The sequence below is a fragment of the Lepisma saccharinum genome, chromosome 15, assembly GCF_977018435.1.
Source record: "Lepisma saccharinum chromosome 15, izLepSacc3.1, whole genome shotgun sequence".
NCBI classification, from domain to species: domain Eukaryota; kingdom Metazoa; phylum Arthropoda; class Insecta; order Zygentoma; family Lepismatidae; genus Lepisma; species Lepisma saccharinum.
Genome location: NC_139243.1, coordinates 21,924,557 through 21,949,583, shown reverse-complemented (window position 1 = coordinate 21,949,583; position 25,027 = coordinate 21,924,557). Strand labels below are relative to the sequence as shown.

At 39.0% G+C, this 25,027-nt stretch overlaps 1 protein-coding gene across 2 annotated transcripts in view; it reads left to right on the top strand.

Moving 5' to 3' along the window:
* LOC145999421 (transcription factor SOX-10-like) overlaps nucleotides 1-24,649 on the top strand; it is a 233,364-nt gene extending 208,715 nt beyond the window's left edge. For both annotated transcript variants that reach the window (XM_083136377.1, XM_083136376.1), the window contains 2 exons: nucleotides 4,508-4,669; nucleotides 23,423-24,649. In XM_083136377.1, coding sequence (XP_082992503.1) covers nucleotides 4,508-4,669; nucleotides 23,423-23,783 — 523 coding nt within the window. In that variant the 3' untranslated portion in view covers nucleotides 23,784-24,649. The remainder of the gene's footprint in view (nucleotides 1-4,507; nucleotides 4,670-23,422) is intronic.
* Nucleotides 24,650-25,027: the final 378 nt, after the last annotated feature.

Below are 25,027 nucleotides of genomic sequence, written 5' to 3'. Positions count from 1 at the left end.
AAAAAAAGTCAAAGGCGGAAGAGATGGCAAAATGAGGGCTGACTACTATTAAAAAAAAAGTTTACGCATTTCCCTTTCCAAATACATGGGTACGCCACTGGCTGGAGCCCCCTGTGGCGACGCCACTGCTGACTACTTACAAAAAGCAACCGTCTCTCTCCTTGCGAAATTCTTAGGTACGCCATGCATTCCTTAGTACCTTCAAATCATTCGTTATCTTTAGGCTGTGGTATACTTAATTCGCATGTCATTAGCTGTTACGTTTATTATTAATACATATTTTTGTACCATCGAGCGTGTGTACACATATGAGATTCTCAAAACATAATCACTCATCTACATTATCTGCACAAAAAAACAAAGCACAATAGTTTGTATAGCGTTAATGTATTTTTCCTCTGGAGAGCCATTCGTGTGTCAATGCCTGCAGTACCACCTATCGGCGGGTTTTTGAAGTAATGAATAAATAGCAAGGACAGGGTTGGGCCTCCGTCAAGCAGACTTGTTGTTGACGTGTCAAACGGAGGAAAGAGGGAATGAAAAAAACAGCGCCTTCAGCGGCAAAAGACAAGTGGGAACAAATAAAATAGTCGATGTTTGAAAAGCCTATAAAAATACATCGTGCCTCTACTTGTAGGCTGGGACAAGGAAAAGCTGGAATGCAAAGAAAACAATTTAGATTATCAACTAACAGTACCTCGAATGGCCAAGTAGAGATTGTCGCGCCCTCTCTAAAGCATGTTTGTCCAGTTTACATTCGTGACTGCATTGCTTATAAGTCCACCGTAAACATACTTTATTGGCCGAGCCAAGAAAAACAGTAGCGAATCGAGAGAGGGGGGGCTAAACGGGGGGAAAAGCGTCGCATTTCGACCTTCCGACTTCCTGAATCTGTCTGTCACGTAAATCATACGGATCATCAAGTTGATGGACGTCCAGGGGAACGTTCAAAGCAGAAAACAAACGAATAACTGCGGCCAGAAAAACAAATGAAGCGAGACAAGAACGCGTTGTGCTCGCCCCTGACTCATTCCACTGAAATTAGGCCTAAACTATTTAACTTTCCTCGATAATATTAGCTAGGATTGTGTAGGTTTGTTGCATGTGTAAAGAGAGCCGGATTTAGGTAGCCCCGGACATGTGACGTCTGAGCTTGCCGTGAACACATACCAGCAAAAAATCAAAGAAAAAGTGCTTCTTTGGGGGGTGAGGGAACTGATGGTTCTTTCTTTTCACAGCATCGAAAGTAGCACAGGCATTGAAAATACAAGTGTGCCATCTATCGCCGTAATGGCACACTTTCTTTCTCCTCTTTAAAGTCTACTAGCCTTAGCCTATCTATTCTTATTCAGGGCCATAAAATAACTAATTAATGATTGGAAGAGGTGAGTCATCCACCCGTCGAATGCTTCATTTTATCAGTGGGGCTCGGACGAATTGCACATCTACCGTGGTGCAGGTGTCTCACACAGTGGCGCAACCACAGGGGGGGGGGCATTGCCCCCCCAAACCTTAAACTAAAATGAGTTCTAGGGGGGGGAAACATTGACAGCCAAGTGCACTTGCAAGGGTCAATTACCGCCCACAACTTCAAATTTTATGCAAATAAAAATACTTTTCGTAAAATTTTCTTGCTCGCTTCGCTCACAATACCTGCTTTTCTTACTCTTATCAAGTTTCATAACAGTAGCTAGGGGCGACGGGAGTCTGCCTTGGACGCCGGACGATCTAAATGAAAAGAAGTTGTAAAATTGATTGATTGATTTGTGGTTTTAAGTCCACTTTATGCACAGGCAGGCTAATCGGGACTGGGCCTACAGTTTAAAGTGGGGTCCGAACCACTGCGCCATGTGCATCAACCGGGTATCGAACCCGGGACCCATTACACCATCGGGGAGGCACAAAAGTTGTAAAAGAGAAAATGCATTTGCGTCCCGTGAAATTATTTGCGCCCTATTTTAATCAATATTGATTACAGCCTGCAAGAAAAGTGGATCCAAAAATGTTCTTGATCGCTTCGCTCGCAATATTTCATTGTTCTCTGCAGTGCATTGTAAATTTCCAGACAAAGTAATAAGACTTGTCTGAATTAATTTTGTTTTAAATGCATGAACAAATTTTAAGGAAAGGGAGCGTGCATATTTGAGAGACGATTTATGTATTTTTTGCTGCTGGTTTATGCTGTGAGATGGATGAATTGGATGTGTAACGAATTTAAATAATACATGTTGTATATAATATGTTTAAAGAAACTTTCAATACGTACACAATTTAGTGTTCACGTCGCATACTATATGTGAAACATATAATACTATATGTGAAACATATATCGTGCATGAAAGTGATATAATGTTAATGTAAAAAAGAATTATATTTGGAATGCATTTATCAAGCATTTTCTGTCTTTGAAAAATAGTTTGTGTGCTTTATTTCCATTATTAATGTCAAATTGAATATTTTGGAAAGATAATTCAAATAGTTTGTTCGAACACAAATGCTATAGCACCAACTTCTACCCCCTTTTTGCATAATTTACAAGGGTAATAACGTCTATGATACTACACTACTACTACTACTACTACTAATAATAATAATAATAGTAATAATAATGTTGATCCCGGGTTTGAATCCCGGCTTGGGCATCATATATCATCACTCATCCTCATCTTCGCAAATTAGCCAAAAGTGGCACAAGAAGCGAAGTAAAATAAAGTAAATCAATAATAGTAATAATAATAATATTATAATAATATTATTATTATTACTGTTATTATTATTATTATTGGTACGCTTATCCTGGTACTTGCTACCCCCAGACAAAATTTCGTGGTTGCGCCTCTGGTTTCACCGAACCCGAATTGCGCATCGGCACGAACTGCGCACCAAGCGATACATACAGAAATGGAACAAATTCAAAGGATGTAACAATTTATGAAACTAAGAATAAGAATTTTATTTCAGATTTGGGCAAAATTGTCAGTAATCATATACCAAAGTGCATTTTAATATAGACATCCAAACGAGTCACATGTATGTACTTAACAATTACATTTTAATATAGACATTAACAAATTTATTATGATTAAACCACTCACTTCTAGTTAACACGATGTTATTTTCGATGAATGCCTGCTTTTGTCTTGTTTTTTGTCAGTCTGTGGAACATTTCCTTCTCGCACACTATTAAGATTTGAGTCCCAAGAAAAAATGACGATCCCCTTTTCTTTGTCGTTTTTTAACAAAAAGTTCTCATCATGAATGGTCTTCACTTCTGTATTTCATCGAGCGTCAACTGAACTTCATCCAAAGCTTTGGGTAACTTAGGATGTACTTTCAACCGAGCATAATTGATGTTGTTCCTGACGAACTTCGTGTCCTTTCGGGTTAAGGTTTCCACAATGTTCCGCTGCTCCTGTAACTCTCTGTGTATTAACTTCGAAGGTCTTTCCTCAATCTCGTCTCCTCTTCTCTTGATGTTGTCCCTCAGGGATTTTCTCCTTAAAAACCTGGTGTAAAGTATGGCCTTACATGATTTACTGGTACACCTCCAGCGTTCTTCACCCGTAGATTTCAATATCTCTTCCCTTCTCGAAACGTATGTTTTAAGTAAACGAGAATTGCGTTTCCTCTTTCACTCCAATTTTTTTGTATTTCCATATTGCTACACTTTATTCCACATCACGCAAGTCACTTTATTCCCACGAGTTCAAATTAATGTCACAACTGCAAATGAAAGAAATGGCTTCACAATTTAACAGATTTCACATTAGGTGGAACGTTTTTGGCTGAAATCCATCACGAGTATTTTCACTTCACTGCTCTGTGCGCAATTCGTGCTTCGAGATTAGTGAATCCTTATCAACATTCATCCCTGGGCAGGTTTTGTGCGCAATTCGAGTTTGCCCTATCAGTGTGCGTAATCACTGAAGACTGGTGGTGGGAGGAAGATCGTTCATCTACGCCCGCCCACTCCACACAAAAATAAATAAATAAATATATGAAAAGTTCCTCGTGCATATAGCACCGTGCTATGAAGACACGTTTAGGATATGTGGAGGTACAAACAAATTTGTTCTAAGTGGCAAACAGAATGTATGAAATATTCTCGTGAAAAATTGAAAAATGTACTATTTTTGTCTCACAATTATCAAGTATTTATTGTCTACGCTTTAGTTTTTCCCAACACTCGATGCTTGGAAGAAAATGCTAGAAATTGTTGTTGTAAATATAGATTTGGCGAAATGTTCTTGCTATGCAAAGACAGAACCAATGTGGCCAGATCGGTCTAGTGGAAATCACTGATTTGCTACTGGCAACACTGCTGCCAGGCCATCGTGTTCGTGGGAGAAGTATAAAGAAGGTCAAAAACAAGTTAATTTTATAAAACAACAGTGTTTGCTTGAGAAAATGAAAACGATTCATCCTGAGGTTATATTATTTCAACTTTTTGTTAGGTGCAGTTGTCAAGTTTAGCTTTTGTTACTTATTTCTCTCTCACTAATTGCAGAATGAAATCCCTTGGCTCGAGTTGCTCCGAACCTTCCCCACGGCCGGACTGTAGTTTCGCAAAGCTCTACCAGAGGGAGCAGGCGTCGAACTTAACAATGAACGAACAACTCAGGCAGAACAACGAAGAGATTGTTGGAATGGCTGCGAAGAGCTACTCAAGGTAAGATTTTTTACAAGTAGCCTATTCAAAATTCAGATTCAAATTCGTACATGGCCCGTAGGGAGGGGAGGCAGGGGTACTTGCCCCAAGTACTCGGGTCCCGCAGAAAATTTTCTAAAAAATAAAAAAATGTTCTGAAGAGGGATTTAACGAAATTATTTGAAAATTCTCCGGTATATAAGCATCAAAAAGGACAAATTGTTTTCGACGCGTAAAATAAGATTATAGACATATTCTAAGCAAACCACTGTACACAAAAAATATTATAAATACCTCAACGCTAATAACTAGGGACCTTGATTTTTCGCAAAAGCAATACCGAAAAATGTTCAAAAAATTGTTCACATGCGAAGTGACGTTCTAAACCCATTATTCATGCATTCGAAATCGCGAAGTGACGCGAATTTGGCATAAAATACGAATTACGAACATTTTCGCGAATTTGAACACATTTTGTGCTAAAAAACGAAAAATTTAACAGTCTTGTGTTTTATACTTAAAAAATAAAATGTATCATATTTACGCTTGCATAAAGTGCACGTTTTAAAAAAAATCCCAATTAAAATTACCACCTGAGCGCTAGTGTCGCTTCCAATATGGCCACTCTATGTAGGATAAATCTTTGTTTACATTCAGTAGTAGTACGTAATAGCAGCGTGTTGGCATGGCTGGTATGGAAGAAATGTTTGAAATACGCGATATTTTTAAATATTGCGAATGCTATGTGTATTCCAGGAACTATAAATAAGGTGTAACTGTGCTGAGAACGAAGCATTTAATGATGATAGGCAAAAATAGCATGGAAAACGTAATGAAACCAATGTATACTCACCGGTTCTTCAAAGTAGTGCGGTTTCATCTGCACCTCGGTTGTAACTGGAGCTCTCGGAAATAATTTGGAAATAGTAAGGCAATTCACCTGTATTGCAAAGCTTGGGCAGGAGTAGAATGTAAACATACCGTTGCAGTTCTTCCCTCCAAGAGGCAGGCTCGTTTAATAATGACACAGGTTAATAATAATAGAATTCACAATTTCATCGAGGCTATCCACTACATGAAACAGCGGCATGTGGATTATCTTTTTCTGCTTACCTTTATGATTACAGACGTTAATTAATTATCAAACTATTTTCATCTTCGCACTTAATCGACTTGCACCTGTTCCAAAATTTCATGCATATACATTGTTTTCGAAAAAAAAATTGTTTTATTCATAAAGAAAAATTTAAAACTTTAATTTCGAGTAATATAATCATCTTTCGGAAAATAAAGTGAACAGACTCGTGCAGTGGTGTGCCCAGGATTTTGGAAAGGGGGGGGGGGTTACCTATACTTTATCTTGGTAGTCAGCCCTCATTTTGTCATATTTTCCTACCTTTGACGTTCCTATTTTTAGGAATACTGGGCAAAAGGAGGGGGGTTAACCCCCACCAACCACCCAACCCCTCGGCTTGTGCATTCTTCGTAATTTTCTTGCCACATTTCAATGCTATCCCGATCCCCCATACCAATCTTCTGACAATCAATTCTGTTTTCCCTGATTTATTTACAAATTTCATTTTGTTGATTCCACTGGGTGGAAACAAATGTAAACTTTTCACTTGTCATGACCCACAAAACGATTTAGAGCCAAAAACTGAACAGTAGACGTTACTCTTGCGAACATTTCCCATGCTTTCAAAGACTTCAAAACAACATAGTATCCTTATTAGAGTAGTTCCGGAAAGTCCCACCAGATGTCATATTGGATAATTTTAATCGCGAATAAACCTAAGGTGCGCGCTATACATGGAATAATTCAGACAGCTACATGAAACCACATGTAAATGGAAGTTTTCCACGATTTTTCACAATATATCGGAACGTTTTGCACCAGGGTGCGAAATCCTGGGGGGACGGGGGAGATTCCCCCCCAACCAACAATCTTGGCCTCAAAAATCCCCCACCAAAAAAAAATACGCACAATAAAAGTAAAACAAGAATGCAAGAAAATAATAACTATGGAATCTAATTGATTTATCATAAAGCACAAACTAAACAAAAACTCGCATATAATAAAACTACTTGAACTATTTCATAATTTATTAACATCTTTAGCCAGTTAGTAAAGAAATTATTTAGCTGCTTTGCAATATCTGATATGTATAAAAGTAACAAATTAATTTCCTTTATGTATAATTAATAATAATAGTAATAATAATAATATATTTTTAATTGAGTAATTTATTTTTACTTTTAATAACATTACAGATATGTATCGTATAATGTTTGTGGGGGAGGGGATTTGTAGATGAAGAACTTTCTCCCCCCCCAGTTTTCAATGATTTCGCACCCTGTTTTGCACCATCGATCCAAGTGGTGCGGTTTTGGCGAAGATTGAGTTCGCAGCTATACTACAGTCACTCGATAGCCGCAACATTTGTTCGGTGAGAACCAGTGGCGTACGCAGGATGTTTCGGAGGGAGCTGGATTTGTAAAGGTGGATATTACATTACATAGCTGCATTGTAGCGAGCGCGGGATAGACCATTTTTAATCTTCATTTTAGAAGTTGTTCAAAGACAAAAATGGCAATCGTTTTTTTTTATGGGAGTTGCATTTGCCACTTTGGTTTTTCCCCGAATTCTTTATTGCTTTCGTTTAAAAATTTTGATTTTCTCAAAATTTCTGGAGGGGCCTGTAGTCCCATCAGGCCCCCTCTGCCTACGCCAGTGGCGAGAAAAAATAGAAAGAAACTTCATCAAAAATAGTTTCCAACGTGTGAACCTGTCATGAACAGGCATAGGCAATGTGGCCTACAATTTAAAATAGTAATTTAAATGCACAATGGTTTAATTTTATTTCTGATTGGCAGAAAAGTTTGCTAAAATAAAAAAGCGAATTTTGAATAAAAGAATACCGATTTTTTTAAAATGAAAAGAAACGAAAAATAACACGTCGGGGCAAGACAGAGACAGATAGAGAGAGAGAGAGAGATATAAAAGAAAGTAGTGGACAAGACAAAAAGAAAACGAAACAGAAATAAATTCGTAGTCGGAGGGGTCAGGGACGAAAATGTATGGTAGGCGGACAATTGCGATGAACACAGTTAGAAGCGAAAGGGCGAATGGACAATTGCGATGACATTTTAAATCTTCTATCAAATTGAAGGGTGGCTTAACACCCCGTACAATACCTCTTACAGCCGGCCCCCGTGGCGGAGTGGTTAGCATATCGCGCTACGATGCCAGGGGTCCCGGTTTCGAATCCTGACTTTGGCGTGGATGTTTTTGAGTGTCCATTCATCAATTTCATCATATCACTCATCCCCATCTTCGCAAATTAGCCAAGTGGCACAAGAAGCGAAGTAAAATAAAGCAAATCAATCAATACTTCTTACAAGAGAATTATGTGAAATATTGATATTTTCGAATTGAACACTTTTTCCTCTCACACTTTCTCCAGGCTTGAGACTGGCAAGGTAGCTTGTAAACGTAGCCAACTTGCATTACAACCACTTTTAGGTTAGGTTAGGTTAGGTGACCTGCTGCTTGTCATCCTGTTCGTCGCAATTGTCCGTGATTTGAGCTTCATCGTAATTGTCCGCCACCGCAATTGTCCTAAAGCGCAGAAGGAATAACTTGGCAGTGACGTCATCTCCCACCTTTACCTCTCCTCCCAGAAGCGAAGGCTCATTCGCTAGAGCGGATGACAAGGTGACGTGCAAACCAATGGAAATCATTTCGAGAGGGATGATGCAGGCGTGCACACTGCTACATTTGTCTTTCGAAACAATCCCCAGCTACGAGCGAGTGATTGCAGGCTATTTTGTTTCTTTGTTAGCGAGTTGTTTTTTCTGGTTTTGTCATTGTTGTACAATGAGCAGTGGCGTAAAGAAATGTAAACCCTTGAACAGCGATGTAAGAGAAATAGTTTTCAATGTGTATAAGTACTTTGATTGCGATGAAAACAAAACAACAGCTGAATTTTTAAGGAGAAAGACAAAAGTGCTAACATTAAATTGAAGATTGGTAGTTTTCACCGCGATCTTTACTGCTCGTATTCTTACTCGTGCCATGATTCCTTTCATAGCAGTTGGCAACGCTGACTTAGCAGGGAGTGACGTCACTGCCAGGTTATTCCTTCCCGGCTGTAGATTCAAATGTACAGACAAGCAAAACCGAAAGGGAAGTGAATACAACTGTAAGAGAAATGAACAATAACCAACTTTTCGATATTCTGGGAGAGAGGAGGGGTTGGGGAGTGATCTCCTTGATCCCCCTGTGGGTGCCCACGCCCAAGCACAAAGCCCTCCATCTGAATTAAGGTTAGCTTTCCACATTTGATGGAAAACATTGCTACTCTATTGATTTTTTCAATTCGATTATTTTATTTCGCTTTTCTGCCACTTTTGGCTATCTCGACGATGAGGATGAGGGATGATATGATGACATTGATGAAGGGACACTCATGAAGAACACCAATGCTCAGGCCGGGATTCATCCCGGGAACCCTCGCGTCCGTAGCGCTCTGTGCTAACCAATCCCTTGCGTAGATCGGCTAATGTGGCGCTCAAGAATCTACACCAAACAGGGGCTCCGCAACTCCTACTCTATACCACTTTTAAGCAGGGTTGTTAAAGTCTAGGAATTTTAAATAAATTCAATTCCGGTCCCAGAGAGAAAATCAGCAAGCGTGAATGGGTTCTGGACCGTAAAGAACCCTTTTATCCACTAAGTATTTCAATTCGGTCCAGGAACCTTTTTACCAGATCAATTTAAATTCGGTCCAGAAACCTTTCTTGCAGGATCAATTTAAATACGGTCCAGGAAGCTTTTTTTCCGAATCATTTTAAATACGGTCCAGGAACCTATTTTTCGGGATGAATTTAAATTCGGTCCGACAATTTTTTCCCGGATGAAATTAAATACGGTCCAGGAACCTTTTTCTGAATGCCAATCTCATTAAATTCGGTCTAGGGACCTTTTTTGCAGGATCAATTTAAAAACTGTCCAGGAACCCTTTTTCAGGATGAATTTAAATTCGGTCCAGGAACTTTTTTTTAGGATCAATTTAAATTCGGTCCAGGAACCATTTTACTGAAGAATTTAAATTCGGTACAGGACCCTTTTTCCCAGATCAATTTAAATACGGTCCAGGAACCTTTTTTCAGGATCAATTAAAATACGGTCCAGGAATCTTTATTGAATGAAACAATACGCAACTTGGACCGAATTTAAATTGTTCGAGAAACTGTCCGGTCCTGCAGCGGAACCCATTAGAATTTATGCGTTCCTGGACCTTCTACCCTGCTTTTAAGTCTTCCTCAACAGAGCCTATCCATCTCACCGGTGGTCTTCCAGTCTTCCGTCTACCACTAGGTCTTGTAAATGTAAGCTGCAATGCCTGATACTATACTTTGTCCCGGATATCTCTGGAGCGAGCGAACAAAAGCAAGCCTCTGGGCGAGTAGTGACTCGACCAATGAACAAGTGCGAAGGAACGTGAATGCATGGAGGGGGAAAATGGACTGCAGTTCCCAGCCTTTGCAGCAGGCGTACACTGCTTCGCTCCGCCCACTCGTTTTCTCCCCTTTATGCGCTGCTTTGCTCCAGAGATTCCTGTGATAAGAGTCAGTGGCGGCGATTGGGTTCCAAAACGGGGGGGGGGGGGTTGCAAAGACAGTATATTTCCCTTTGTGGATAAGGTTTAGCATAGTGCGGAGGCAAAGTGGCAAAAATTTGGGGGCAACTGTCCCCCTCGCCCCCCCCTAATCGCCGCCACTGGATAGAGTATAGAGCATGGAATTTCATGCAATTTCATTCAGTTATTGTTGGTTAATTTAGTTCCGGGATAAGCTAAATTTTTAACGAATTGCGCGTAACAGGAAACTCTCATATATGTTATTATTATACATCGTTATACATATTTCAAACCAGCCTCCTTGGCAGAGTGGTTAGCGTAGCATGCTGCTAAGTCGGGGATGCTAGGATCGATTCGAGGGCAAGGGATGGGTGTTTCATTGAGTTGCAAAAAAAAAAAAAAAAAAAAAAAAAAATAGGCGTGGTAAAAATTTTATCTCCGCGAAACGTATTTCTTCAATTTTACAGGAGAAAGTACTCACGGAACTGATTTTCTGTAGACTTTAGAAAGGTTGTGGAAGTGTTTTCTCCCTTCGTACAATTTATCCGGCCGGTAAATCATGTATTTTTCGACGTTAATGTCTCTCCGATGCACAGAAGGTCTTGCCTCCATTACCTTCCACTACGTGAATAGTGAATCAGATGTTCCGTGCGTTTCATGACGTAACCCCCGGTAAGTGTTTCCAACCACGCGGTTTTGTAACTGTGAGAACGTACGTAAATGTGCATGTTAATGTGCATCATTTTTGACTACGAACTTCCGAAAACATGACGTGTACAGGATGTGTCGTGAAGTTGCACGGCGTAAAATAAAATAAAAACCACAATATATGTTATCCTCACATGAAATATCTAGAATATTTCTGATGTTCAGCATTAATTAAATATATCTAAATCCTAACCTTGCCGTGCATGGTTCGTGGTACTAGGTATTATTCGGTCAACAAGGTTGGAAACACTGCATCGACAACGCTAGTCAACCTGTCGCCGCCATATTGCGTGTTTTTGTCTGTTAACACATATTTGGTGCGTGTTTTCTGGAAAAAGATTTTTCCCTTCCGTAAACTCCTGTATGATTCTTTGTTTGCGGTTTGCGAGCAGCCATTAGCTTACTGTCGTCTGCTGCTACTGCCATGAACTTCACGTGCATTGAGTCAGTGTTGCCACATGAAGGGAAATTTCCCTTTTGCAGGTAAATTTGGACCGAAATTTTATCCAAAAGGGAAAAGGGAATTTCGATTAAAAATACCACAATTTCAGAGAAATTTTAAGACATCTGACCCTACTTTATAACAGTATATGTTAAGTTCCAGTTTCATATCCACTTTTTTATATTTTTTTCTGTTCCTTCTTATTTCTGCTCATAAGCCTGTATCTACTTATATTCTTTTAAGCTTACTGTACGTCGCTTTTCTGTATCTTCCGATAATTGTAACGATGAGAATTAACGATTTAATGGATTCCTGAGCAGGATTCAAATCTGGGGCATCTGACCAGGAAGCGATGAAGCTAACATGAATGCGAAAATTTTGTTTCATTTTTTATTTATACGAGCATGGACTAACGGAAATATTATTACTACTGCTACTGCTATTACTACCACTGCTAATAATAATAATAATTATTATATTTGTTTAGGCGAAGGGAAAATTTGGTCCAAAAAGGGAAATTTTGCCGCTTGGAAAGGGGAATTGGGCCTTCAGATTGTGGCAACACTGCATTGGGTGCGAAGAGGTATTTCGACGTGAAATGCTTCCTTTGTAAGGTTAGAAGGGCCAGATTTCGGACTCTCAGCATTAATGAAATCCTTTCGTTCTTAGGTTCAGTGGGTCATGTTCAGGGCTTTTGGCATTCAAATAACACCCCTAAATACCTTAAACACCTTATCACGTAACACCTGGTCTCGACCACAAACCCTCCTTCAAGCCTCGGGTGAAAATTCGCAAAAACTTGTGTCCAAGTCGACCGAAATCCAAGAACGCCTGCTCGTGCAAGCTGCATTTCAAATCTTAATTTATCCGGTAACTAATACTTAGTGAAACATTTTAACTGTGCTAACAAGTTTTTCCAACTTTCGAACTTATACCCACAATATTCCCTGAACACCTATAACTTCTTCGTTTTGTCAATTTTTGACATTTGTACTTAACTATCAGCTTCGCGGAATATTCTTTAATGTGTATTCACGTTTTTTTATCAAAATAATTGCAATTTTTCACATTACGAGTACTTCTTTCTCGTAGTCTTTTCGCTTGCCTGAGACACAATATGGCGCGTACACCTTCCTAGATCATCGCGCGTCGTGCTTGTGTTTTGTCGATTTTCATTCGTTATGCAGTGTTTCAACCTTCGGAACCCAAGAAATACCCGTGAACAACGCTCATCTGATCCATTTTTTTTTTTAAAAAAAAAAAAAACTTTTTCGCATTGTTTTACGAAGAAAATTGAAATGTTTCGTGGCGCTATCCGTGAATGGTTTTTGGGGCTATCCGTCCCGGAATCGGTGGGAAATTTAAACTAAAAAAAAATATTTTCGTTTCAAATTTTTGAGTCCAAATTTCCCACCGATTCCGGTCTCCGCCCCTGGGGTAATTGACCTACCGCCCCCTACCGCTACTGCGGCCCCGCCTCCGCTCCGCTTCAGCTACCCAGCTTTCTCTATAGAGTCCCTGTTAAAGGCATGTTAGAAATTGGCCGGAGTCACCTACGCCCAAATGAGCCCCAAACTTTTAAGTTTGAAGAAATCCGTTTCCAGGATACGGAAAACTTACCTGAATTTCACCACGCATCCACGACACGTCATATTAGGCACATACCCACAGCCCATTTATTCTAACGAGCAGCTTACATTCACTGCCATATTTTCCTTCCTTCACGATCCCGTGTTCAATAAAATTAAAAACTCCACTGGATCTTCCACACCCGGTACGAATTTCACCACGCATCCACGACACGTCATGTTTCTAACTTTCGTTGCAAACACAGACAGTTCGAATCACTGGATACCCAATGAACATGAACAAAACACAATCACGACGCGTGATTAATCACGAAGGTGTGCGCGTCAAAGGCTATTGTCCGTCGGAGAATTAATTTACAACAAAGAACATGAATTTCCGCTATGAAACATTCCCACATCACACAAAACACCTTCCAGATGTTAGACAATGCTACAGGAACTTATTACGGTAAGTAGTTTCTTCTGTAAAAATGAAGAAATGTGTCCGAAGCATACCATACCATTATTTTTCGTCGATTAATCCGTAATTATTTAAATGGTCGTTTCTTATTGGAGAAAGATAGACAATTGGGGAGGTTGGCATGGTGGACAGTAGTTAGGGGACGAGTGCCACAAATCTACCTTGCCCAGGTGAAAATGTTATCTTAGCCACCCCTTCTGCGTAGAGTGGGCAGCTCAAAGAACGGCTGAAGCAAAGCAAATATACTGGGCTACACTATAATGACCTATTATCTAGATAAGCAATGGTTTCCGAAACTTGAGACAAAACGACTCGCACAAAGTAGCAAAAGCTTTTTCATTGCTGTGAAAATGCACACATTTAACTCTACGAGGGTCACTATTTATATTTTGAGCCTTGGCAACACTGATTGAAGTTAGGCGCGATTTGACGTTTGCACGGAATCGTCTGGCATTATTGACCATAACGTACTTCAAATGTTTTCTCAATAGCTTCATTTGTGTTATGTTGCCTTGGAGATTGCGCGACAACAATAAAATGGAATTAACTCGAACATTTTCGTGCGATGATTTCTTACGATTTTCGACGTGGATTATCAAGACAAGAGTGCATCGATCAACTTACTTCCACATTTGGCGATGAAGCCCCATCCTTTGCCACTGTGAAACGCTGGTATAACGAATTTAATCGTGACCGCCATTCGCTCACCGACGAGATTCGCGAAGGTCGTCCAAAATCAGTTGTTGTTCAAGAAAACATTGATACTGTGCAAAACCTAATACTGCAAGATCGTCATGTGACATACTGTGAGATTGAGGCAACCATAGGCATTAGTTCCACCAGCATATATAAAATATTACATGATCATTTAGCTGTGAGAAAGGTATGTTCTCGTTGGATCCCACACAATTTGACAAAAACTCAAAAAGACGCTCGCGTCAATTGGTGCAAACAAATGCTCAATAAATACAATCGTGGTGCTTCAAAAGACGTATATAAGATTGTAACAGGTGACGAATCATGGATATATGCATATGAGCCGGAACGTAAACAGCAGTCGACTGTATGGGTGTTTCAAGATGAACCCAATCCAACAAAAGTTGTTCGCGCTCGAAGCACATCGAAACAAATGGTCGCCTGTTTCTTCGGGAAAACTGGTCATGTGGCAACTGTGCCTTTAGAGGAACGTAGAACGGTCGACTCTGAATGGTACACAACAATTTGTTTGCCAGAGGTCTTCGGTCAAATACGAAAAACAAACAAACGCCGTCGGATCATTCTTCATCAAGACAATGCCAGCTGTCACACATCTCGTCTAACAACCGACTTTATGAACAGTCAAAAAATCGAATTGATGGGTCGTCATCCGCCGTACAGTCCTGATTTTGCACCCAATGACTTCTTCTTGTTCCCGAATGTCAAGAATAAATTGCGTGGACAACGATTTTCGTCGGCGGAAGACGCCGTTGATGAGTTCAAAAACCATATTATGGAGATGTCTCAAGAAGATTAGAAAAACTGCTTTAACAAATATTTCGAACGAATGCAAAAGTGTATTGACCATAAAGGAGAATACTTCGAAAAACAATAAAGCAGTTTTCAATGCCAAATTCCTGTTTTTTCATTGTTAGGCTCAAAATATAAATAGTGACCCTCGTACTCACAACTCACAGGACACACAAACAAGAACGTGAAACTACTTACCTTACATTTTCCTACGAGCCATGACCTACGTCTACACCTGCTCCCCATATCAAATGTGCTTCCGTAATATCATGCAGTAATATCTGAACTTGCCATGTACACACAACACGATAACAAGCACAAAAAATGAGTAATACGAAATGGATCAACTTAAGGCTGCTCGAATCTCACACCCGTCGTTTAATTCAACCAACGACACTGCTTGAAATCTGGTCTTCTTGTACAAATTTCTATTTTCACGCATTGAAAGCAAATTTATGAGCACTAAACACGTTTCGTCTGCACTAAATACTTAACGAGTAATAAATAAATCCGTAGAAAAACTGCCACATTTCGAATTGTTCCGCGACTCGGTAGGTAATCCAATTTGCGCAGATCACGTGACTATGTAGTACAGCAGTATCCCACTAGAGAGCACTGAGGTTTGCGAGTAGTTTGAATGTCGATGTCGAAAATCGCATCAAAAAGTTGTTGTTTGTTTCACTCAGTGGCGTGCGCTGACTTCATTCCTAGGGGGTTTAGCAAATTCTTATGCGTAAATCTTTAAAGCTTCGAAAAAAGGAAAGTATTTTCAGTAATTTTTCCACACAAAATACTCAACTTTCTCATTTCGTAAATAATAAAATTTGAAGCCATATGAGATTATGTACATAAATAAAGTGTAAAATTTGTTGAGTACATTGTAATCACTCCCTTATTAGTTCCTATACGCGATAGAATGTAGTACATGAAACCGTGACCTCTTAACCTGTACCGGGTTCGAATCCTGGCCTTGACATCCTCAATTTCATCACATCATCTCTCATCTTTATCCTCCCGGTTTAGCCAAAAGTGGTAGAAATGCGAATTAAAATAAATCTGATCTATCAATCTTAACCTGTGCAGCGGGTTAACGACGGCGGTGGCGGGGGGTGGGGGTGGAAGTAGAAGCAGAAATCTTCCGTCTTCCTTTCGGCGGTAGCCTCTACCTGAACTGAAACAGGGCAGGGGTCGAAAAGGCTCCTGGAGTAAACATCTTCCAGTCTGCCTGCTAATCCAGGGTTCTACCAAAAAAGAAAATCCAAAATTCTTGAATTTTTTCATGGCTTTTTCTTGACCTTTTTTCGTTTACTTAACCTTTATTTGTTCGACGTGACCCCTACTTAGGTAAAGTTGAAAATTGGCAATTAACAAAATATTTATTTAATGAAAAATCCCTACGAAAAGGCCAATTACGATAAAAACTGAAGTCGTATTTAACAAAAGACTTGCTTTATCTATTAATGCATCCTGGACTGCATTTCGCAGACTAAAGTCGTTTTCACGTTCAGAAGACACAACGGCGCTTATGGAGAAACCGCACAGTGTTGCCAATACAGCGCTAGCTCATGTCGCCGGGAAATGATGACCTTCCTTCACAATGAAGGTGTTACATATTTTGTATATATAATGATAATGATATGTAATTATTAATATTATACTGTGAACGTTACAGTTATCCTTTTTACTATGATCCATTGCGATCACTACACACGCGAGTGTAATGCACGAATATGACACTTCAGAAATCACTAAAAAAGTAAAAATCACTGAGAGCTCACACAACTGAAAACACTTTTCCGGGAGAGGGAAAAAGTCTAAACAGACCAAAGTAGATCTCTCACTCAAGTAAGGGGAACCTGGCACATGTGTTAAATTCAAGTTGCAACCCAAACAAACAAATGAGTTATGGCCCACGTGAACTGATAAGAGGTGAATGACTCAAGCAAGGCATGTCATATTTCTATCTTGAAGCCCCATATTTTGTCACGTGTTGGAAAGCCTTTCAAAGGTTAATATGGTGTCTATGAATTTATGTGTACGTTGGAAACTGAAAGGTGATCTTCATTTCAGTATTAATGTCGACAGTAATGTAAACTAAAACAACGTGTATTTGCGACAGCACTAATGTTGCTCACAACAGCAGCATTGGAAATAATTGTCAATTATTAAATTTAAGTAATTTCAATTCTATTATAACAAACTGCATGAAGTTCATATTTTTACTGAATGGAAATAAAATAACTCGAAAACTTGGTGGTGATAGCCGGAATGCTGCGGTGAGTCGGCTCAAGATGGCCAGACAACGTCTCCTTACTTCGCGCGCGGTTCGGGTTAAAAAGAAACTCCAAATGCATGGAAGTAATATTTCTGGGAACCTTTGAGTGGTTATAAAAAATAATTTCATTATTTTCTCCACAACTTTGTCGCTGGAAGTTTTTACTTGGAATTACAGAACAAAAAAATGGCCAGCGACGACATTTTCTACTGCACGAATATAAAAAATCTCCACATACTTTATTTGAATATTTTTTAATGCAAATATGCTTTAAAGTATTGATAAATTCTGAGTACCACCGTCACCTATGACAATTAAAAAACAGTGTCAATTTTTTTAATAATGAATGCTTCAATTTTACGGCATGTTTCAACGTTAGGAATGAAAACAATGTAAAAATTGTGTTTTCACGGAAAATTTGCGTTTTTAATTTATCTAAAATTATGTAAGCAAGTTACCAGTTTTTTGTGTTCACCATCGTATTCTCTACAAAATTTCCTGCAAAACTACAGGTACCGATTTTACTTAAGCTAAATTTGTAAATCCAGAAATTTCACAACAGCGCGCTCGTATTTCCCATAAGAAAAGCATTGCCCATAAGAGCCCATTGTGTCTTCTGAACGTGAAAACGACTTTAGCTAGGATCTGGTGTCTGGTTTCACAGCAAGTATAATCTTATTCGGGGCTCGCGTTGTCTTCCCTATATATAGGGTGTCCCTATATATATAGGCACCGCACAGCGATGACCTTTGAACCGTGGAAACTGCGGGCTGTTACTGCGAGTCCATGTCTACGGTGTTGCCACGATCCACGTACAGTGGGATCCATGAGTATTACCGTGCAAATTGTCCATGACTATTTTCATTAATTTTTCTCTTACATCCTATGTGTTTTTAAGCCATGGATTTTTATGTATGTTGGTGCAGAAGTTGTCAACAGCTTGGTTTGAATTTTCTTTTAATTATTGAAGCTCTTATTGGATCAAATAAAGTGCCCGAACATGGTGATGGACGATTTGCACGGTAATACTCATGGATCCCACTGTACATCTTTACTCCGTTGAATAAAAATATTTATAAAATAGGTTTTTGCAATGTGAATTAAGTGATAATGGATTTTAAAAACAGATGCAAAGATCTTCAAAACAAGACTAATAACATATTTGTACGATTACCCAATACTATGAAAAATGCTTTTCGCAAAATGAATAAGAACGGCTTTTTGACTAATTTTAAAAATCTGAAAAATTAAGAATTGTGTTTAAAACCTTTCTGCCTGCACCATACTAAAATTTCATCACGATGGGATCACCCGTTTTTTCTTTGTGGAATTTGAGAGAGCGATGGTTTGCGAAACTAAAAAAAAAAGGTACTTATTTTGTTCTCACGACGATAAAATATACAAGGCACACTCGAAAAAAAAATGAGTTAGCATAGATTAACACAGAATTGAATAGGCCTAAGCTAAATTTTGATGTAACTTGTTTATATGTAGGTCTACTGCTTAATTTTAAATTGGAGCCCGAACGCGAGTATCTATACTTTTTAATCCGAAAGTAGGCTGTGCTCCATTTACAGTCATTCCCGACAAATTTTCTTGGCACACTAGAGATATCGGATTCGATTCCCGTTTGGCATTACATTTCAGTAACTCAAGACTCCACTTTCAACTGTAGGTACAGTTAGTTAGTTCATTAAGGACACCAGTAGCGAGCTGACGTTACTGCCATTTCCCTTACACTCTCAGACAGACAAGAAATGCTTGATAATTACATGAACTTTTACCCCATACTACAGGGTGTGGCAAAAGTCCGGCACCACCCTTTTAATTTGAAAACGACTTGACGCAGGGCGATGAAATTTCGGATATGGGTAATTGGGGTGGGGGCACTCCAGATGGGGCTAGTTTGTATCATGGCGGCCATATTGAAAGCCGCCATCTTGGAATTACATTCAGATTTTCAAATGGGAAGGGGGTCATGTAGCATATCATTTTACATGTGCGTTTTCTCAGAAATAAGAATATGCAGTTATTTTTCCCCTAACTTCCACAATTTTCATGTGATAGGGATACAATAAATATATCCTTTCTCACTGGCTTTGAATGTTGAACGTACGAAGAAAGAGTAAAATATCATACTGAAGGTCGTCTACATGTCCCGCACCGAAGCCTTGCAGTCCAAGCAAGGACGTATTTAGGGGGTCCGGACCCTCCGAAAGATTTATCAAGTACTAAAGTTAAACAATGAAAAATATATTCGTTTAGCCTTTGTTGTATAATTTCCTCTGAACTTATTGTAAGACAAGGATTATATTGGAATCGTAGGGCTTTGAAGGACACGAAGGACGTATTTAGGGGGTCTGGACCCCCCTCCACCCTACCCGAAAGACTTTTTAAGTACGAAAATTAAATAATGAAAATATACTCGTTTAGCATTTGTTGTACAATTTCCTCTGAACTTATTGGAAGAGAAGGATTATATTGGGATCATACGGCTTTGAAGGACAGGAAGGACGTATTTAGGGGGGTTCCAGGGGTCCGGATCCCCCCGAAAGACTCACCAAGTACTAAAATTAAGTAATGAAAATAGTAGTATTTGTTGCATTAATTTCCTCCGAACTTTTTAGAGGGCAAGTATTATATTGGGATCATACGGCTTTGAATAACATTACAAAGATGATTTATGTACACTCCTCAAAATAATATGCATAAAATTTTAATCAAAAACTTACTTTTCTCCAACTACATGTAACATCATTTTTATTATTCGATAAATATTCAATTATTCATCTATTTGACATTAATTTTATTTGCCAGGGCACTTGTTTTTATGTAAATTATTCCGATCTTAACTACAGATATGCAATCTTATATCTCTATTCTTATACAGTCTTATTCCCTAATCGTGTGATAATAATATAATATTAATTTATGTATTGTAATTAGTATAATTTGATTTATAATTACTTTAATATAAACATTATTATTATTAATATTATTATTATTCCTGAGACACTTGGTTTGGACCTCCCCCCCCAAACATATTTCTAGATCCGTGCCTGAGTCTAAGGTGTCATATTGGGCTCCAGCTACGGGATGTTCTCAGGTTCAAGATTCCAGGGGAAGTATATCAATTTTTCTCCAGAGATTTCGTCCTGTGTATGGGACTGGTGGCCACCCAGCATCGTGAGGAAATTGGGGAGCTACGAATGAGTTGCGTAATTCGGTCATGGAAATCTACATCAACGGCTAGTGGTTCGTCCTGCTGACCACATAGCACCCCGTTAACTGTTGGATGATCTCCGATCTCGGCTATTGCACTATGGGTTATTATTTATAAGCATGATCTCATTTACAAGCATGAAATTCCTAGAAAAAGCATGAATATTTTGTAGTGAAATACTGTTTATTAATGATTTCATTTTATATTCATCAGTGTTACCATAATATGTTCTCCTGGCTCCTCTCCCGACATGTCCTACTTTAAACAATAATAAGGTTGTCTGGACAGATTTTCTTTTCTGAGCAGAAATGTCTGGGTTTTCTACAAATCCGTTGAAAAAAATAAGGATACTAAGACATAATATGTTCACAAGATGATGTGATAGCATCCAATAGGCTAATATCTGCAATGTACACAAACCATCTCACCCATCACTTAATCTTGGACTTGAACTCTTATATACATACATCTCTTTGAATGTGGTACTGTGTAACATCCAGCAGACCTGTATCTAGAATTGATCTCCAGGGGAGGCTCAAGGGTTATCAGGGAGACTTTGTAAACCAGGTCCATTTTTCAAAAGTTTGACAGTATAAAATGAAGGTAAATTATGTGTGGGGGGAGAGGGTCATTATATTATTATAAAACTTAAAATTTAGAAATGTCATGCAAATACTTCAGTTTCTTCTATATCTTCTAAAACATCTATTGAAGTGTTAATTGACTGCTACTGACATCATCCCTTAATACACACTCCATACAATTTCCGATGATACACGTATTTATATCATACAAGTAAAAATGTACAATATTCACTTCAATCATAGTGCCTACCAGCGGCGGCTCAAGGGGGAGAGCCGCCGTGCCATGGCACTACCCTCAGAAGAAATGCATACATAGCCCAAGTATTGTTAAATTAATACATTGATAGTTTACAGACAAGGAGATTCGAATCTTGCAATCGGTCAAGCTGACGTGACGACCGCCCCAACCACAGACTAGATATGAACAGCCCCAACCTCCTCACTGCATCGCCAGCTGTTTCGTACCCTCGGCGAGGCAGCGGTCCGCGCCACCCAAGAGCTGGCCTAACCAAGTTGAAACACGTGAGAAGTCTCAGCGAGTAACATTCCACCATGAGCTGGGAAGAAGGTGGCAGGGGGTGGTGTTAGCCAATGGGGTTAGCCCATAAGACACCAACCGTGCCCGTTTTCGCTTTGGCACAGCGAGGGAACTTTCGCAGTGTTGACACAGTTGCCATCTTCAGAGATAAGTCGCTAAATACGACGGATTTGTAAGACCTGTTGGGGAAGTAATTCTTGAAAAAGGTACTATCTACTTTTCTGACAACTTTTGGAGAAACGAACATAGTATTTTTCCAAAGTTAAATGAACATTTTGATAATATATAGATGCGCCTAGAGGGCCATCCAGACTTTTTAAAAATATAAAGTAAAAAATCCTATGGTGATGCGAGTTTTCTTTGGCATTTCGACAATTTCTTTTTACACCAAATGTCTAGAATATTTTCAACATCCAGTTGGAATACGTGTGCATGGGGGAGGAGAAGGTGAGAAGATTTGTTTTCCCTTCCTCTTGTAATTGTGTTTTTAGTGAAGTGTCCTGTAGTGTATAAAGATAGGTTAGTGAGTGAAGATGAATCGTATTAGTGTGTTATTACTTAAACCCACACTGTTTTCCACGTTACCAAACGAGGATAAACATCTTGGCCAGTGGGGCAACTTTAAGGAGGGGGCGGGGGTATTGCGGAGTTCTTTTTTTTTCTTCTTCGATTTATTGATCACGTTGGCACTACCCATCATACTTGCTGCTGGCCGCCACTGGTGCCTACCGTACCCCGGCCGAAGCAATAAAACTCCCCTTCGTTCCCAAAACTTTGGATCTGTTGTCATTTGACGCAGCTGTGGAAGAAATGTGGATGATGATGTTAAAAGTCACAGATATTTGTCAAACGAGAGGCTGCAACAGGGGTGGGGAAGTTACAAATAAAGAATTTGTAATGAATTTGAACATGAACATGTACTGTTTGCAGTGTTGGTACCTATGTTTCAATGATGAACAAAAGGTCATTAGATGTAGAAGCCCATGTGGAAACTGTGAAACACAGGAAAAATGTTTGTGGAAAAATAAGTTCGTGATAATAATAACAACCTGTGGCTCTACAGCCCATAATATTTCCCGACTGCCAGTCTCCCTCCCACAATCCTACCTAGAGGTATGGAGTTCTTCAACCCGTAATGGGGCGACGTGGGGTCAGCATGTCGAATCCTCAGCCGTTATATGAGATATCCGTGACTGGGTTACACTACTCACTCGTAGCTCCTCAATTTCCTCACGATGGTGGGTTGCCACCGGTCGTATACACAGGACGAAAAACCTGGATCAAGCAATGAGTTTCGTGCAGCTGAGGAGACTCGGGCATTTCATTTCTGTACCTATGCTATAATGATTTTTTTTCCAGGTACTGAAATAACATGGTAAATAGGTTCACATAATAACATAATAAACATGATTGAGCGAAAAACTTAGTTATTGGAAACTGTCTTCAAATGATGCTGTTTTAGATCTTTCTGTGAGAATTTTTATCGAACTGTAAAGATGACTTACTTCCAAGTTGTAATAAGACATAAGCAAACATGTCCATGTTCAGTTAATTTTTTGCTCAAAATTAAAAAGAAAATGTCCTCTTTTTCACTCCACAAAATATGGTAACTCTGATATTCATGAATTCAACTGGAGCCTCAACAAGTATTCCCCCTGCACATCAAATAACAGCATTTGCACATTACTACCTGAAATAATAACTGATCAGTATCTCCTGATTCTGTCTTATGTGTGAAATTTTAATACTATACACCCCTTTTTTACATAGTTCTTATTAAGAAACTACTGTTTTTTTTTTATTTCAGCTCTCATGCACAGTACCAGTTTCCAACACCAGGTGAGGCAACTGTCACCGTTGGTTACAGGGACGATCCGAACCTACCAGGACTGTCTCGACAACCGTTCCGAAGCTCCACATCCTCGCTCGGCTCCAGCTTTTACAACCCAGCAACAGGAGCGCCACTGTCGATGAGAGAAGAGGCGGTAAATCCAAGTTTTGGCAACGTCGGCTCTCCGGCAAACTTACTGCGACCGAACTTCGGTCAGGAACTGCTCCAAGGACCAGTTCCGTCTCAAGCATTCACCTCGCCGAACTTCACCGCGTCTCAGAGCTTCTACCCATATGGATCTCAAGGAATGTCTCCGTATTATATGCCACCCAGATAGAAATGGTTGTGTGTTCCGTGTTCAAGGACTTCATCCGACATTTGTGTCTTCCAGAAAGGAGAGAGTGCGGTGTTATTTCTGAACCTAATGGCTTTGATGTGATTCAGAAGTGGTTTCTGAGTCATGGTTACAAGATGAAAGTACAATAAGTTAGAATTTTCAGTGGTTAGATATTTTGTAACACTCACTGCTATTCTGTCGACAATTATCTCTTTACCTTTTTCTTTGCTGTTATTTTTTTACTACATTCAACTACTGCATCAGGAATATGTAGGTTTTGATCTGCAAAACTGCATAATAAGTGTGAATGGCTATCCATTATGCATGTGTGTCGATCCTATATCTGCTTATGTATTACTACTATAAGTGCATGCTAGTTTTGTGTCAACTAGCTAAAGTTTCCCTATGTTCCCGATTCAGAAAATCAAATATTTTTAATTTTGCATCAAAGAGTGAGTGTATCCCAGAGCCAATCAACTTAAGTACACAAACAATAGAGAAATGAACAATAATGGTTTCATATTGAGTTGTCAATTAAAATATTTGTCATTGTTTCAAGTCCTTTACTCAAAGTAACAATGCCTAAAATGCAACAGATCTGGATTATCCTTCACTGTAGTAACGGAGGTATCAAATTACATTACATTTCATCCTTACTACTTTCTTTTATTTTTCGTAATTGTCATAAGCAAAGCTCTATTTCAAAAATGCATTAGGTATGAACAAAATACAAATGAAATCAATGTTTCTTAGGAGAAATAATTAAGTTGCTAACCAAGTAAGAAAAATCTTAAATGTCTAATCATTTAGATCATCTATGTTACATTTTTCTACTTATAATTATTTTTTTGGATTGTTGGTGTGGTGTGTTGACCTCAAATGTGTTAGATTCAGATGTAGATATAATAAAAAAAGTCTTTATAGAAATCGTATTTTCATTTTGTGTCTGAACAAAAAGTTTAATAATATTAAAGTTTAAACACAGCATGCACACATAAAATACCTTCGTATATTGGGTGGTGTAAGAACATACTCTTATGCCCAGGCATAAAACAGAAAAAAAAGTCCAAAATAATCCATTAACAGCCCAATGTTCCTGGGCTTTTCACCTACATTGCCAAGGGCAGGGGCGCCGACTTCTCAAAATTGTTGGGGGGGGGGCTCTGATCACTGAAATAAATTAATGAATGACTCACTCTCTCCCTTTTTTAAGTTTTGGCCTTAGTGTTCGAAATCTCATAAAA